Source organism: Athene cunicularia (assembly GCF_003259725.1).
Source record: "Athene cunicularia isolate RWA chromosome 3 unlocalized genomic scaffold, athCun1 chr3_part1, whole genome shotgun sequence".
In the NCBI taxonomy this organism is placed as follows: domain Eukaryota; kingdom Metazoa; phylum Chordata; class Aves; order Strigiformes; family Strigidae; genus Athene; species Athene cunicularia.
In genome coordinates, this window is record NW_020799097.1 from 74,052,363 (window position 1) to 74,068,492 (window position 16,130).

Consider the following 16,130-nt stretch of genomic DNA (forward strand, 5'->3'; position numbering starts at 1 on the left):
TCAAGAGCCTTTGAATTTACAGTCTAAATGCTGATGATATGTGAAGACCTTTACCAATGCTTACACTTTCTGCTCTTGTTTTTGAGGCCAAGCTAAGTCAGTTAAAGCTGACTTCAACACACGTGTCATTGGTGTACCTGACTGCTATGGTAGGAACCAGGCAAGGCTGGATGTCACACACTGATCCTGGGAGCATGTGCATATGAGCACTGGTGCATGCTGCCCTCTGCCCTGCGATAATTGACAGGATTTCACATGCCCAGGAAAACTTGCAGGCTCCATTTCACAACCCACACGATCAAAATACAGAGCTAAAAGCCTGATCAGTCCCAGCTACCCTTGCCCATGTACAATGATCCACAAACCCAGCTCCTGTGACCTTGGAGCAAAAGGATGTATTGGAGCATCTTGGACCTTGGAGTATTGCTCTTCAGAAGAGTAATGCATTGAAAATGTGCCAAAACATGGCCAGGGGCTTTTTAACATAAAGGTAGTAAATACTTATAACTCTGCATTGGGATGTGGAGGAGACAGATGAGACAAGTACGTGAGAATAAAGCTGGTAAAAAAAACAAACAAAAGAATGCACAAAAAAAATCAAGAGCAAGACCTGAAAAGAAGTAATGAAATCTGACAAAAGGGGAGAAAACCGCTTATCAACATAGCTGTGGAAAACCCATGCTCCTCTTGCCTCTGCATGTGGATCAATAAGGAGTTAACTATGTTCTTTGGTATTTGTTAAAATTAGAAGGCTCAGCATACTTGCAGGGATATCTGTCAGGAATCCAGCCATGTCTGTGAGGAAACTGTGTGTTCCAGTGTTGGCAGGCATTTCCCGATTCAGTGATGGCTATCCTGCCTTGATAGTCTTCTCCTTTCCCTGAAAGACACTGAGAGCCCAGGCCAGACACTGGTACACGCATAGCTGTAACAGGATTTAAAAAAAAAAAAAAAAAAAGAAAAGAAAAAGAAAGAAAAGAAAAATGTTGCTAACTAGTGCTTTCAAATATATTTAAAACCCCTTTGTTTTCTGTAATGTTGAACATGCAATTTTTTTCTTTCAACAGAGGTGACATTGGTTGAAAGCCATAGCAAAACAAAAGTGCAAATTTTCACAAGCAGTCAGGCTGCCAGACAAATGTCCTGTGTATGCCCTTTTACAGCCGTCAGTAAATAACTTTGCTAGGTCAAGCCAGACTTTGTTCCTGCAGTCCTCTGAGAGCAGAACTGGAAAGGCAGTAAGTAGTCCTATCCAGTCTTGTAAAAACAAGTGGGATGAAGGGAGAACATTAATATAATACACATGGGTAGGGTGGAAGGGCAGAAAGGATAAGGGCCACAAAAAAATTGTAAGTGAAAGCAAAAATCTGTCAAAGCCAAGCCTCTGAAGTCCATGAATTGGGAAAATGGGGCAGAAGGATAAGTGAAAGAAAGTGAATGTGGTGAACAGCAAAGAAAGTAAGAGTAATGATCAGAGGCACAGAACCTGCAGAGGGCAGAGAGAAAATGAATCTTCAGTGCATATCTATTATATATACTTTGCATATAGAATTTCCTGAGGAGACAACTATGACTTTAAAAGGTTGGTCTGTTTCTTAAATTTTCTTTAAGTTTTAAGCACAAAATGGAGATGCTGTGGTAACTTTCACAATTTACTTTATCATACAGAAGTCTATAAATAGTCATTCTTCCATCTGTAATTGAGCCTGCTGAGGTGTACTACATCTAGCAAACACATGCTGCTGCTTAGAGCACTGCCAAGTGCAGATGCATAAGAAAGCAAGCTCTAGAGATAAAAACACAAAAATTTTTCTCAAAGTGCAGTCGAGTTCCACAAACAGCAATGCTAATCTCATTACTCAGTGCTTTGGAAATGTCCAGATTTAGTGTGCTCAGCTTAAGGGATAAAGCTGGCTCACTGATAAAACAGGTTTTTCTTCTGAGGCCTGAACTTGTTTCTCAGGATTCATTCCTTTCTAAGAAAGAGGCAGTGCTGTCTGGGCTGGCCAGACCCAGGTAAAATATCACAGTATGGCCACATGGTGATTTACGTGTTTTCCATGAGTTAGCAGGTCGGCTGAAAACTACCACTTGATCTAAACTGAATGCCCTGCCTCTCAGGTGAATTGAAAAGTAAGGTGGCTTGAAGACAAATTAGGGTTTTCATAACATCTTTGGCTTTATTGCACTTGGTGACACCTGCATCCTCACTGACCTTAGATGATTTTATGTACCAAATATAGTGATTGATTCTGCTTATTAATGTGCACTTTTCCTGGTACATAAGTATTTCCTTAGGTTACTCAGAACCGTGTTTTCTTGTCTTTCCCCTCCATGTATCATTTTAATGAGAAGAGCTACCGTCTGGAGCAATTTCAGGAAATCACACTCACTGCAACGAGGAATGTTGCAATATTCCCAACGTTTAGTAGGGCTGGTAGTGAAACACCAGGGCCGAAGTTCGCCATCAGGGTTACGGCAATAATTCATCTTCAGATCCTTCTCTGGAAAGCTGCACATTGAAAATGAAAGAGAAGCTTGTGAGTCAGCTATGGCTGGCGATAACACTTAGGGTCTCTGTGAGTAGGATCTCCCAGGCATGAATTCAGCACTGAGTGTGACTCACTGTTTCAGGGTAAATCCATGCATATGAGGCTCTTGGGCATCCCAGCGCTGGCACTCAAGCCCAGACTCTGTTCTGGAAACTTCTCCATGGTAGTCTTCACCATTACATTGCATGCACTCCCCTGTAGGGCCTAGGCAGAATGAAGACAAAGCAAGGTTTGCACCAGCCCATGAATTCTGATCCTGATCTATTCATGGAAGACTACACTGAAAGGAAAAGGGGTTTTTGCTCCAGCTGGTGATGAAAGGAATCCAGAAGACCATGCATTACAGCCTAGCCAAATGAATAAAGCTTTAGGGATACATGTTGTTTAGAAGGTCACTTTGTCACATATCTGTATGTACTGATAGCAGTGGGATTTCTGTATATAGCACAGCACTTGGGTCAATCTGTCCCCTTGTTAAATAAATTGCTAGGGGTAAGAGCAGGACAAAATCAGCAAATTATTAAAAAAAAATTTCAGTCCTTCCATATTTACCAAATTACTTTGATAGCTGGAGCCAATTAGGAAAACAACCTTTGTGTTGAGAACTTAAGTTCCAGGCTGATCTAAATTCACATTTGAAACCAATCTGCAATATTAAAGCAAGAAGAAACAACAAGCATAATATTACCTACTTGAACACTCCTTCTCTGAAAAATAAATATACCTTCTCCAGTGTGTGTGACCTGGCTCTCACACTCTGGGATGTTACAGTAATCAAATCTGGTAGCAGGATCTGTTGTGTAGCACCAGGGTCCACTTTCATCCCCGTCAGGATTTCTGCAGTAGTTTTCATCCAACCCTGCATTGGGGTGTTTTTCAGGTGTATAACTGTAATAGTATTAAAATTCTATTTTAATTCCAGTAATTTCAGCAGAAGGGAAATGTCCAACTTGCTCGGCTAGCTGTGGGGTCTATTCATTCACAGTAAAAATGAGAGACACAGATTCCCCATTGTAACCCATAAATGAAATCTGAAAAAACATTTTGTAACTACCATTATTAAAAGCTTTCTCCTCAGGTCCCAGTTGCCAATGATGAGTGAGCTTACAGCCTGAAGGAATGACAGTCTCAAAAGACAATTATTGTCTTTAATACTTTCATCCAGCTGATATGGTCAGCGCACTATGACCTGTGGCTCTGTCATGCATTTTTCTTAATGGACCTATTTTAAAGAAGTGGAGTATTTCTAGAGGCTTTTCATCAAACACAACTGGATACTAAGCTGCAGAGATTTTGAAGCAAGTGACCCAGGCTTCTTCCTACAACAATTGTCTCAGAGAAGACTGTATAACTTTTAAACAAAAAAATCTAAACAAGTGCATCCAAGTTTCATTAGAACAACAAAAAATGATTTCTTAAACAGCTGAATCTCCAGCATAGATCGGAGAAAATAGGACCTCTTCTTCCACACTTGCTTCAGTGAGCCCAGTGGCAGTCAGCCCTGAGAAAACTGCTTGGGCAGGTCCCTTAGGCACTTTGCTGGATATTTCTTCTTGACTGTCTGGATGGCAGGCAGGGGGTCAGAGAGCTGGACAGATATCACTGCTTTTTTTTTTGACACCTCATACAAAAGAGAGAAATTATGGCTCCACTGTTACGAATAGCAAAATTTTCATCGTGTGTTGATAGAAGGAGCTTTTAATCTTCTTAAGAGGCCAAGCATTTAGACACACCCTCTCTAGCTGACAATGTACCCTTTCCTTATCCAGATCATTGCAGTTCTCTGTCAGTAGAGTCAAAAGTAACAAGACACATGAAGATAAAGTTGTTTTAAAAAGTCAACTGAGAACTGTCTTTGATAACATGTACTATATTATACACATGAAACTGAGGAAGCTTGGAAGAGATTCAGAACAACATGAAGACAAATATAAATAAAGCCATACTTTGGGTTGTGGGGTGTTTTTTCTGACCACTTCTGGCATGGAATCCCCCTCCGAGTTTTGGCTTCCATTCCTCTGTAGTCCTTCCCAATCCCTCTTTTACACTGTAGAAGGTAAACTGAAATGGAATTGGCTTTGTTAATTCAATGGCATTACAACATTGTATCTCTTGAAACTGAGAATCTGAAAATAGAACTCAAGTTCATCAGCTCATGATGAACCATGTTTTACTCATGTTTTGAACCTGTGCATGCAGACACAGATGTGATTCTCTAAGGTATTTTAAAACAAATTAGTTAATAACTACTAGGCAACTATAGAGGAAAATTCCTGAAGCGTTTTTATAAAGCTAATGAAGTCTAGTTAAGAAAACAGATATAACAAGTTACAGTTGTATATGACATATAAAATGCATGCTTACACTATCATACTACTGGGATTAAAAGGAAGGTCATTCACCAGCAGCTGGAGATTCTTTGAAATGCATTTTTCATAAATACATTTGCAGTGCAGATGTCATGCAACTATACCTTCAAGCCAGGAAATTTTTAGTTGTCAAAATATGTTTGCCACCTAAGTGGCCCCCAAACCTTTGATTGCTCTTAGCCTCAGACTCCCAGGTACTTTCTATGGGGATTCCAAGGCAGATAGAATGCAAAACGTGTTGATGATGCTTTTTTTGGCAACAGACACTGAAAATTTCCAGCTACTGTGGGAGTGACCCTAATTTTCCCTTCCACCAATTTGCTTGCACAAGAAGGACACCCCTAAACTCCAAAATATAAAATTGAAATGTTAGAAAAAGAACAGGAATAAAATCTGATAGGAAAAGCTGAGCCTTGTTTGGACATCTTGTAATAGATACTGCCATCACAGAGTATGGCTGGAACTACAAATGTCTGTGCTGTGTGTCTTACCAAAAGGGAGCTGCTACCTGGTTGTCAGAGTACTACTGGAGTGTCCAAAAATCTTGTCACTGCTGCTTCAACATCGATACTCCCGTAGCAGGTCCCAGCATAACCACCTCTGGTGAATATCCTTGCCCATGGACATTCTGATGTTGCCAGGTTCCTCCTAAATAATTTTAGCCTGTCTAAATAAAAAAGCTGGACATATCTGACAGCTGGGGAGAGGGAGTGGAGGCTCTATATAGCTGGGTGAGGAATGAAGACAAATGGCACATGAAGACCACCATGAATTTAGGCCTTGATATTTGATCCCTCTTTAATATGGCTGTTTCAACCCCAAAGTCTCTCTTACTTTTCTGTCCTGTACAACAGTTTGTCATGGTGACCTATAACCCCTGATAGTCTGTGTTCCCCAAAAGAGGGGTGATATCAAAAGCCAAACTGTATGTCAAGACAAAATTAAGATTTGACTGGGGAAACTGCTCTGTAAAGAAGGAGAAGTCTCTAATCTCTAACCAAATTCTTAAGAAATGTTTCAGTGACTAAGTGCCAACACTTCGACTATTACCCCTACAAGAGGGTAAGCATCCCAGGTGACCACTGAGCTGGTAAAAACGCCATGGTTCTTAAACTCTGAGAGTCCAATTAGAACCAAAGAAAAAGGCATTCTTGGAAGTCTGGGTGGGAAGAAATCTGACTCAACAAAATGTATCAAGCATATCCCACAAAAGCTATGTAATTGGGCCTTGTGGATTATTCCTACTATTAACAAGTAGGTTGTAATCAAAAAAGAATAGTCTCTCGATAACCTCATACAGGGTTTTTCCATTAACATAAGGAAAGTAAAACTGTAACTGCCAGACATATCCTCATGGAGTTGCCTTCACAGCTATGGACAATTCAGAGTATGGTCTGTATATGGTTCCCAAAGTGTCTGTGGTGGGGTAAAATGTGAGTGCATAACACTGGATGGCCCAGCACAGCCAAACTCTTATACTCACAGAGGGATTAACCTTTTGGTTTTAAAGCAGAAGTTTTGTAAAAATATTCTGAATCCAATCCCAAAGAGTATAAATTCCAGTAAAGAGTGTTGCCAGACTAGCTGTTACAAACTAAAAGGTCTGAGTCAGGCATATGTGAGATTGTACAGTCACCATGAACCTAAGGGAGTGGCAGAGTAACAAAATGTTCTAGAGATTGCTTCCTCCAAGCAGAACAGATTCCATTATATTTTAGCAGAAATGAGTTTTAGGGCAGCTATTTCCTGGTGCTGATGAGCCATGGTGGGGAGAGAAAACTTTTCTGAGACTTAAGGAAACTAAATATCTTTATTTGCAAATTCAAGTTCAGGCAGGGTGATGCTGGCTGTGATAATTAGGTTGCTTCTAGGAAGGTGAGTCTCACTTTCACAATGCACTTTAACAGCCTTATGAGAAATATCTCTGTTTTGATGCGGATTGGGGCCATTATAGATACAAAATGATGCCATTTGGATTATCAAGAGACTTCACAAAGATGTTGGCAGTGGTAGCCATGAGTTTCAGAGGGCATGGCATAGTCTTACATTCCTGGTGAAAAACAGAAGGAAGATGACTCTACTTCCTCTGTTGGAAAAAATCATGCTCTGTAAAACTGTCCCCTGGGAAAAAAAAAAAAAACAAAACAGTTCTTTGGCTGCTAGAGCTAAAAGCAATTCCTGCTGAAGCAGACTCTTCATGAAGAGATATCCTTGAGAAGGCAGAGGTAGCATGTTATATAGCAGCAGCATAGGAGCTGAATGGTATAGCCAAAGGAGGCAGCAGGTGTCCCAGGTGTCAAAGGTGGGTCTCCTAGTGTGCAGAAGGCAACAGGAGATGAAGATGACACAGGCAGTTACCAAATTGCTACAGACTGCAAGAATGTTAGATGATGAGCATATGATGCCTGATAACTCATTAGATGAAAATGAAAAGTCTGTGAGGTGGATGTTTTTTTCCCTTGCTAGTATCTAGCTGCTTTATAAGGCTCAGGTATACAGGCTAGGTCATTTCAAAGAACCACCACCATTAGCACAAGGATAACATAGGGAAAGAGAAAATCAATTCCACGTGAAGGGATTTGGTATCCATGACCTACTATCGAAGCTATGGCAGTGCCTGGTTGCAGCTTTCAGTGATATTGATAGATGCTAAATATGAAGGAGGCTTGATTTCTGCTCAATCTGAAGTCAGAACTGAGAAGAGCCAGACTACTTTAAAATGATCAGAAAAGGTCTCCCAGTCACATCAAAGGAATGGCAACTCTGCAGAAGGGCTGCAGATAGATCTGTTTTCTCTGACAGCCCACACAGTGATGGCAGTGAAGGCAAGAGAGATCGCTGCCCACCCTGCCTAGGTGGGACACTTAGTTTCACCCTGCGGAAGGACAGCAGGTAACCATGTCTCTGTCCTGCGCCTGGCACCTGGACGAGTGCCTCCATTCATGGGGGACCCCCTACCATGACAGGCACCTACAGACTAATGAGCTCGGCGCTCAGTGTGAGGAACCGGACAGTGTCTCCACCTGCACTGGACTCATGTGGTGACATTTCCTTCAGTCCCAGTCATGACCAGGAAGGAAAAGCTCTTCTTCCAAGAGGGTGAGGAGGGTGGGAAGCAGACCCATATCTCACCCTACAGTTTCAGTTAAGACTAAACGGATAAATCCATCCTGAAGCATGAGAGGGTGCCAAGCTTGGCCTTTTTTCTGCCAGGAATAGGTGATTCCAATGGAGGCATGAGCAGCAGAGCTGAAGACTAGATTTCTAGATTACATGTGTTCAGGAAGGTCACTGGGATGAACATTGAGGCTGGAGGCACCAGACCTGTCTTCCAGCAAAGAGCTTTGGAGAAAGCAGACAAGAAAGAAGAGAAACCAATAAGTTCTCTCCTTTTCCTGAGAGGCCAAGGCTCCTGGGCTTAAAATCAAGACTTTTGCTGCTGACATGGGGATCAAATGTGTCTCTTCAGATGTTTCAGAAGCTTGAAAGAGCTTGGACAACGGCAAGTGATGTAAAGGGACCCTGATGAAGCTGGGGATATTATCCTGACTTGTACTGATCTAAGCCCGAGTTATTGTCTGGCCTTCTGTGACAGCATATAATTATGGTCAGTAACATTTATTTTTTCACTTAGAAGGACTAATTTCAATATAATAATTAATGCCTTGTGCATGTGTATATTAGCTTTCAACATATGCAGAGGAATTTACAGAGCCCATACTCCTTTATCCTGTTCTAATCTCAAAGGAAAACTCCAATCAGTTTTGACTTCAGTAAAAAATAATCACAGTTAAACTGTTGAGTCATTGGCTACATCCATTATTTCTACAGATATTTCACTTGTGCCAGAAATAATTTGGCTGAACCTGCATCTGTACTGGTGTCTCACACACCAGTGATCTATGAGGAACATGTGAATAATATAAGTGGAGAAGAGCTCTCCATAGGCTTTAGTCTTGCGAGGTCTGTTACTGGAGCAGAGGGTGGACATGAGTGTGGAGCTGAAGTCTTGTGATCAAACAGCTGTAACAGTGACTTTGCCTTTTAAAACAGGGAGGAATCAGACCGTAATAACACTCAAGAATCAAGTGATATGCTTCACATTCTAGCTTTTAAGGCTTTAGCAATTCATCCGATCTAAACATAAACTGCAAGTTCAGGAAAACTGATGAGAAAATCCACTTGTCATCAGCACAGAAATAAGACACCAAGGAACACATATTGCACCATAGGAACACAATGTCACTGGCTGATAATCAACTAGAGGTTAAGCTAGTACTTACTGAAGATACCTGTTACAAACCAAGTTGCACCAGTGCCATGAACTTAGTAACCCATTATCCAGCCTAGTAGCAGAAGAATTAGTCTACAACTGCTTAAATGTTAACATTCTATCGTTTTGTTATGTTTGGGCCAGATGTTCAGCAGATGTTAATGAATTTATCAGAACTGTATCATTAATCTAGCTGAGAATTTAGACATGAACTGCTTTCTCTTTAAGACTTTGATATGGCAAAGGGGACCTGCACCATGATTGTTCATGCAGTTTCAGTTTTCTGTATATCTTTCAAATGCTTCAGCATTGTAAAGACACTGAAAATAATTGTCTTTTCAAACAAACTGAAATGTTCTTACAAGAAATGTTCACTATTCATCTCACATATCAGTTAGTAATAGGAGCTTTCTTTTTCCCAGAAGACTCATTGAAGTTAGTGTTTGTGATTGTATTATCTATGTTCCCACAAAACTTATGAAGATAGGCTCATTAATTTTTTTTCCCATATGGCTTCTATTCAAAACCTAGAAAAGCATTAATTAATTAATTCAAAAAATAATCTCAAAACCAAGCCACTTACCTGAGCCTGGCATATAATGAGAATTAAGCACAAACAAAACAGCTTACAAAATGTGAACATTTGAGTACAATTTAAAAAAAACAAAACAAAACAAAAACAAACTTAAGTCAATATTATTTCAGTCAAATCATTCTTGACTGAATTATTACACAGAAAATTAGAGAAATAGGTACATAGAAACAGATAAAGTAGATAATCCTGTAGTCATGAAAAGTGTATATGACCAAAGACTCCACTAGTTCCATGAAGCGGAGGACTGCAAATACTTAAAGGGCAGATAAATGCTTGATTTTTGCTTTGGAGTATGCATATTCTGCCTGGTCCCAGTAAAACATGACTAAGGGGATGAAATACAAGTTCATACATAAAGAGCCTTCATGCTATATGTGGAATTGAATGGCAGTTTCAGCCCAGTTCGTAATGGGTGCAGACCCACCTCACTGAAACTGCCACCATGTGCGACAGTTTGCTCCAGCACTGCAGCAGAGAATGCAAGGATGCTGTTAAAATAGGCTTAATGTGTAAATGTGTAGCATCTTACTATATACATACTTTTCTTCTCATAAAGAATTGCATCCATGCTGTCAAATGTCACTGTCATTTTGGTATTTTCAGCCAGTGTTAAACACTGTAGCTTTTTCCTGGTGAATAGGAAGGCCCTGTTGAAATTGAAAAGGAAGGAATATTGACATAGGAAGAAATCTTTTTAATTCAATTCAATTTAGTCAACTCATAATTATTTTTCTGTAAATTATTGATTTACTAGCACTGTCTTGTATCCATTTATATCTTTCAGATACTGCATTCAGTATTTGAGACACTGAGAGACTGACATTTTCTACTGCTCTGAAGTGGCTGACTTTTTGACGATGTATGACTACGTGAATTAGTTACTGTGTAGGAAGCTTGTTACTGCATTGGCAAAACGTTATCAACAGCATCCTAGCTGCTCAGGTTAGCACCTTTCCCTACAATGAATTAGAAACGTCTCACCCTTCTTTTGTGAAACAAGGCAGCATCCAGTTAAAGAGGCATAAGCAGCTTTCCAGGTAATGTTTGCAAAGAGCAGGAACTTGAACATTTACCGCAGAACAAGTAATACATAGTAAATCCACCCTTTGCTTGGCCTCATGGTAATTTAGGGGTGGAGATAAAGCCACAGGCTAAAGGCACAGGCATGGTCAACTGCTGTAGGTGGAGCTTCAGCAGGATGGGCATGTTGGCTCTGAGCGACAGTAGGAAAATACTATTGATACGCAGACACCCACAAGGACATAGTTTCATGATTCAACAGAAATTACCTGCAATTAAAATTTCTTTCTGCTTCACATTTCTCTGCACATTCTTTTGCATTATTTGTCGTGTAAAACTGTTTATTACGAGTAAGTATCCAAATACCATCTGTTCTTAAATAGTCATCCAGTATATCTCCTTTCACTGCAAGGGAAGAAAAGGAATCAGACATTAAAATGAGAATGCTGCAGTTAAGAAGATCTGTGATTTTGAGTCCCATTTTTCATGCAGCATTGACAGGAACCATTTATTTTGTGTAATTCTGAGTAAAACATGATAAACTCAGAAAATTTCTGTCTCCTAACACAATCACAGCTGTATGACTGGGACACGTCATAGGAAAACACAGCAGAAGAGAGATGTAAAGAAGCAGCTCTGAATGGAGTTATGTATGGGTTTGAAGGTGAGAACAAAAAATGTGAAGCAAAAGTGAGAGGGACCGGAGAGAGGGACTAAATGGTGTCAAACAAACACCACTCAGAAAAAGATTAATGGATGCCATATCCAGCATCAGGTTACAAAGTTACAAAAGTGATATAGTTTAATTATTTCACTTTTCAAGATAGATTATTATTGACAGACACAGGAAATTCATAATTGTACTGCATTCTCACAGGTAATGTGAATCTTTCTTTGTGCAAACACCCATATTCACTACAACCTCACTCCACTGTAATTAATGCCCATGACATATAAGTCACCCATCACCTACCTCCACATGACACATATTCATATAAAATAAATGGTATTTGGGCCACTAATGAAAGTAAGATGATTAATTGTCTGAGGGAAGCCTTCTGTGACTGCAGATCTGGCTCAATGCTATAAAATCTGCAAACAAGTGTCTCCTCTCCTGACCTTTTTCCTAAGCTAACTGAGGCCACTGTTCCGGAATTACAGGGGACCAGAATAGGAAAATACTACTTTCCAAAATTTATTGGCTCATCTTAAAACTATGGGTTTGTCCAAAGAGTTCTACTTTGGATACCATTCCTTTTCAGCAATTATAAAAAAATATTTCAGTTGGTTTAAGAATGAACACACAAGATTTTGGATGACATACATAAGCTAAAAGGCATCAAAGATTGGCAGAAGCTTAGATAACAGAAAAGAAAATGTGATGTTAATTGTCTGAAAAACACTGTGAAGTGTATACTTAAAAAGTAGATTTAAAAATTAATCAGGGAATGTATTATTCTGGCCAAAGTCCAAGACTTTATAAACCCAGACATAATACATGATAATTGAACAGAATAATCAAATATATGAGAGCAAACCCATTTCTTCTTTTACATATGTATCTTTCCAGAGTTGAATGGTACTATTCCAGAACACAAAAAATAGTTTTAACGCAGTTTTGTGGACCAACACTTTGGAGAAAGTAAGTTAGAGCTGAAAACAAGGAGCAAATAAAAATAACTTTATCATCTGTCTTTTATAACCCACACAATCATACAATGATATGTCCCTGTTATTGTGTCATATTAAATGTCCTAGCTAGTAGAAAATCATACAAACTGTACTGATATGTCTTTAACAGTATTTTTAAAGTTATTTAAGGGCCATACAATGATATGCAATGTCAAAACATTAGAGACGATTATATCTGATTGAAATCTAATTGAAATATATATTACATGTGGTTTATTTTCAGAATTTGTAGATGAGCTTCAAATTCATAGAAACTTTAGTGGAACACCTATCTTCTTTTGGACTTGTAAAAAAGAATTCTAGATGCATTTCTAGAAAAATTGATCTAGGTTACTGAAGGTTAAATTTCTACCTACTGCCTCCAGGAAAAAAGGGCAGAATATTTTCTTGTGTTTGCCAACAGAAAATGTGAAATTACTGGAATATAAAGGAGCTTTTTAATTTTAAATTTTGTTCTAAATATTTCATTTAAAAACCTTGAAAATCCTATCATAAAGAATGAAAATCAGGATCACTGTGGTCAGTAATGCTTGGCAGTAAAATCAGCTTTAGGATTTGATCCAAAGGCTGCTGATACCAGATATCTGTCTCACTCATTGCTATGGGTTTTGCAGCAGGCTTTGGGGCTGCTTTCCAAGGGTCCCCCCATTTCTGGTCATTAGGCATATTTTCAGGGAGTTATTTGTTCCCCACACAGGCACCAAGGCTATTGGTCTTCTGGTGTCTCTAACGCACACAACACTGGAGCAACCACAGCACTTGCTTTGTTCAACAGCAACTCTCTCTGGCCAGCAAGCCCCAAATCCATCGTCATCCAGGTAAGTGGTGACACAGAGATTTGGGGACCTATCTTCACCAAATGGGGCTTGCAAGCATTTGGCCCTCATCTCACCTAGGCAAGCAGAAAGCAAAGGGCTCTTACCTGAGCTGAGCAAGAAAAGAAAGAGAAAGGCGTCTTTGCTAATCCCCATTTCGGCCAAGCCGGTGGGTGCTGGAAGTTGTGTGTGTTGGCGCACAAAGTTTTATTGACTTGCACTGGAGTCAGGCAGCATCAAACAAACAAGGCAGGTAGATTAAGTTAATCATTCTCCCATGCTGTGACCCCCTTTGCTGTGGTGTGTCCATTCAAACAACCTTGAATTGGATGGATTACCAAATCAGGCTCAGTCATTTGTACTGGATGCTGGGAAATGTGAAGGCACTCTCTTGTTTTGCAGGGCATGTTGTTTGTTGGGTTTTTTTTTCTCAGATTGCTTGGCCTCACTTTGCTTAGGTAAAGATGGGGATCAAGACAGTGAAAAGTATGGAAACTCAGACATGATCTAGTTCTATCCAGTCCTCTATACTCAGCTGTAGGTCACAATGGTATTTTCACTCACAGGCTTGAACTGCTTAGGTTGGAATTGCTTCTGAATTATGGTTTTTATAAGCCAGTCCCTAGACCAGACCCTGATAATGCCAACTCTGTATCAGAATTTCTTTCAACAGTCACCAGTGTCCTTCCTGGAGGAAAGAAGCTTCCCTAATCTGTTTCCCATTTCTGGGTTGTTTTTTGTTATTCATGACTTGGGAGGCAGTGTTCACTTTGGTTCAGTGTATAATGTGTCATTGCTCTACAGGCAAAGCTCCTGATATCTCAGATCTCCCCAGACCTCAGGGTGCATGCAGGGTGCCCCATGCATTTCAGCCACACCACCTCCATCACTCCCATGGGTCTCAGCAAAGGCAAGCTAAGTATTCCCAGCCAGAGTACCCTCAGGAGTTTCAACTGGTTTGCCTGGCTAGTTGGTACAGTCCAGCTGGAGTTGCTTGGGCAGGGGAGAATCACAGAATCATCAAGGCTGGAAAAGACCTTGAAGATCATCCAGTCCAACCATTAATCTAACACTGACAGTTCCCAACTACACCATATGCCTAAGTGCTATGTTGACTCTACTCTTAAACACCTCCGGGGATGGGGACTCTACCACTGCCCTGGGCAGCCCATTCCGACGCCTAACAACCCATTCTGGAAAGAAATACTTCCTAATACCCAGTCTAAACCTTCCTGGTGCAATTTGAGGCCATTCCCTCTTCTCCTTTTGCCTGTTACTTGGTTAAAGAAACTAATCCCCAGCTCTCTGCAACCTCCTTTCAGGGAGTTGTAGAGGGCGATGAGGTCTCCCCTCAGCCTCCTCTTCTCCAGACTAAACACCCCCAGTTCCTCAGCCGCTCCTCGTAAGACCTGTGCTCCAGACCCTGCACCAGCTTCGTTGCCCTTCTCTGGACACGCTCGAGTCATTCAATCTCCTTTTTGTAGTGAGGGGCCCAAAACTGAACACAGGAATCGAGGGGCAGCCTCACCAGTGCCGAGTCCAGGGGTCAGATCCCTTCCCTGTCCCTGCTGGCCATGCTATTGCTGACACAAGCCAGGATGCCATTGGCCTTCTTGGCCCCCTGGGCACACTGCTGGCTCCTGTTCAGCCGGCTGTCAATCAGCACCCCCAGGTCCCTCTCTGACTGGCAGCTCTCCAGCCACTCCTCCCCAAGCCTGTAGCGCTGCTGGGGATTGTTGTGGCCCAAGGGCAGCCCCCGGCATTTGGCCTTATGGAAACTCCTCCAGTTGGCCTCAGCCCATGGCTCCAGCCTGTCCAGGTCTCTCTGCAGAGCCTCCCTACCCTTGAGCAGATCAACACTCCCACCCAACCTGGGGTCATCTGCAAACTGACTGAGGGTGCACTCGATCCCCTTGTCTAGATCATCAATAAAGATGTTAAACAGGAGTGGCCCCAAAACCCAGCCCTGGGGGACACCACTCGTGACCAACCACCAACTGGATTTAACTCTATTCACCACAATTCTTTGGGCCTGGCCATGCAGACAGTTTTTTACCCACCGATGTCTGTGCCCATCCAAGCCACAAGCAGCCAGTTTTGCCAGGAGAATGCTGTGGGAAATAGTGTCAAAGGCCTTACTAAAGTCAAAGTAGACAACATCCACAGCCTTTCCCTCATCCAATAAGCAGGTCACCCTGTCATAGAAGGAGATCAGGTTTGCCAGGCAGGACCTGCCTTTCATAAACCCATGCTGACTGGGCCTGATCTCCTGGTTGTCCATTATATGACTTTTAAAGGCACTCGAGATGACCTGCTCTATGACCTTCCCTGGTGCCAAGGTCAGACTGACAGGTCTATAGTTTCCTGGATCGCCCTTTCTTCCTCTCTTGTAGATGGGTGTCACATTTGCCACCTTCCAGTCCAACAGGACCTCCCCAGTTAGCCATGACTTCAGGTAAATCATGGACAGCGTCTTGGCGAGCACATCTGCCAACTCTCTCAGCACCCTTGGTTGTAATCCACCCAGTCCCACAGACCATCCAAGTGTTGTAGCAGGTCTCTGACCACCTCCTCTTCAACTGTGCTGACCTCATTCTGCTTCCCCTCCCCATCTCCCAGCTCATGAGGCTGGTGTCCAGGGAGCAGACAGTTCCACTGCTAAAGGCTCAGGCAAAGTAGTAACTGAGTATCTCAGCTTTTCCTCATCCTTAGTTACCATGTTTCCCTCTGCATCCAGTAAGGGAGGGAGATTTTCCCTAATCCTCCTTTTGCTATTAACAAATGTATAGAAACATTTTCTGTTATCCTTAACAG

At 41.4% G+C, this 16,130-nt stretch overlaps 1 protein-coding gene across 1 annotated transcript in view; it reads right to left on the reverse strand.

Annotated features, from left to right (window-relative positions):
* LOC113478286 (plasminogen-like) overlaps window positions 1-13,472 on the reverse strand; it is a 28,934-nt gene extending 15,462 nt beyond the window's left edge. Inside the window, exons 1-8 of the mRNA XM_026845351.1 lie at window positions 13,424-13,472; window positions 11,079-11,214; window positions 10,330-10,436; window positions 4,499-4,613; window positions 3,277-3,440; window positions 2,627-2,756; window positions 2,394-2,512; window positions 763-925 (exon numbers count right to left, since the gene is read on the reverse strand). Of these exons, the coding sequence (XP_026701152.1) occupies window positions 763-925; window positions 2,394-2,512; window positions 2,627-2,756; window positions 3,277-3,440; window positions 4,499-4,613; window positions 10,330-10,436; window positions 11,079-11,214; window positions 13,424-13,472 (983 nt within the window). The remainder of the gene's footprint in view (window positions 1-762; window positions 926-2,393; window positions 2,513-2,626; window positions 2,757-3,276; window positions 3,441-4,498; window positions 4,614-10,329; window positions 10,437-11,078; window positions 11,215-13,423) is intronic.
* Between the last annotated feature and the right edge of the window lie 2,658 nt (window positions 13,473-16,130).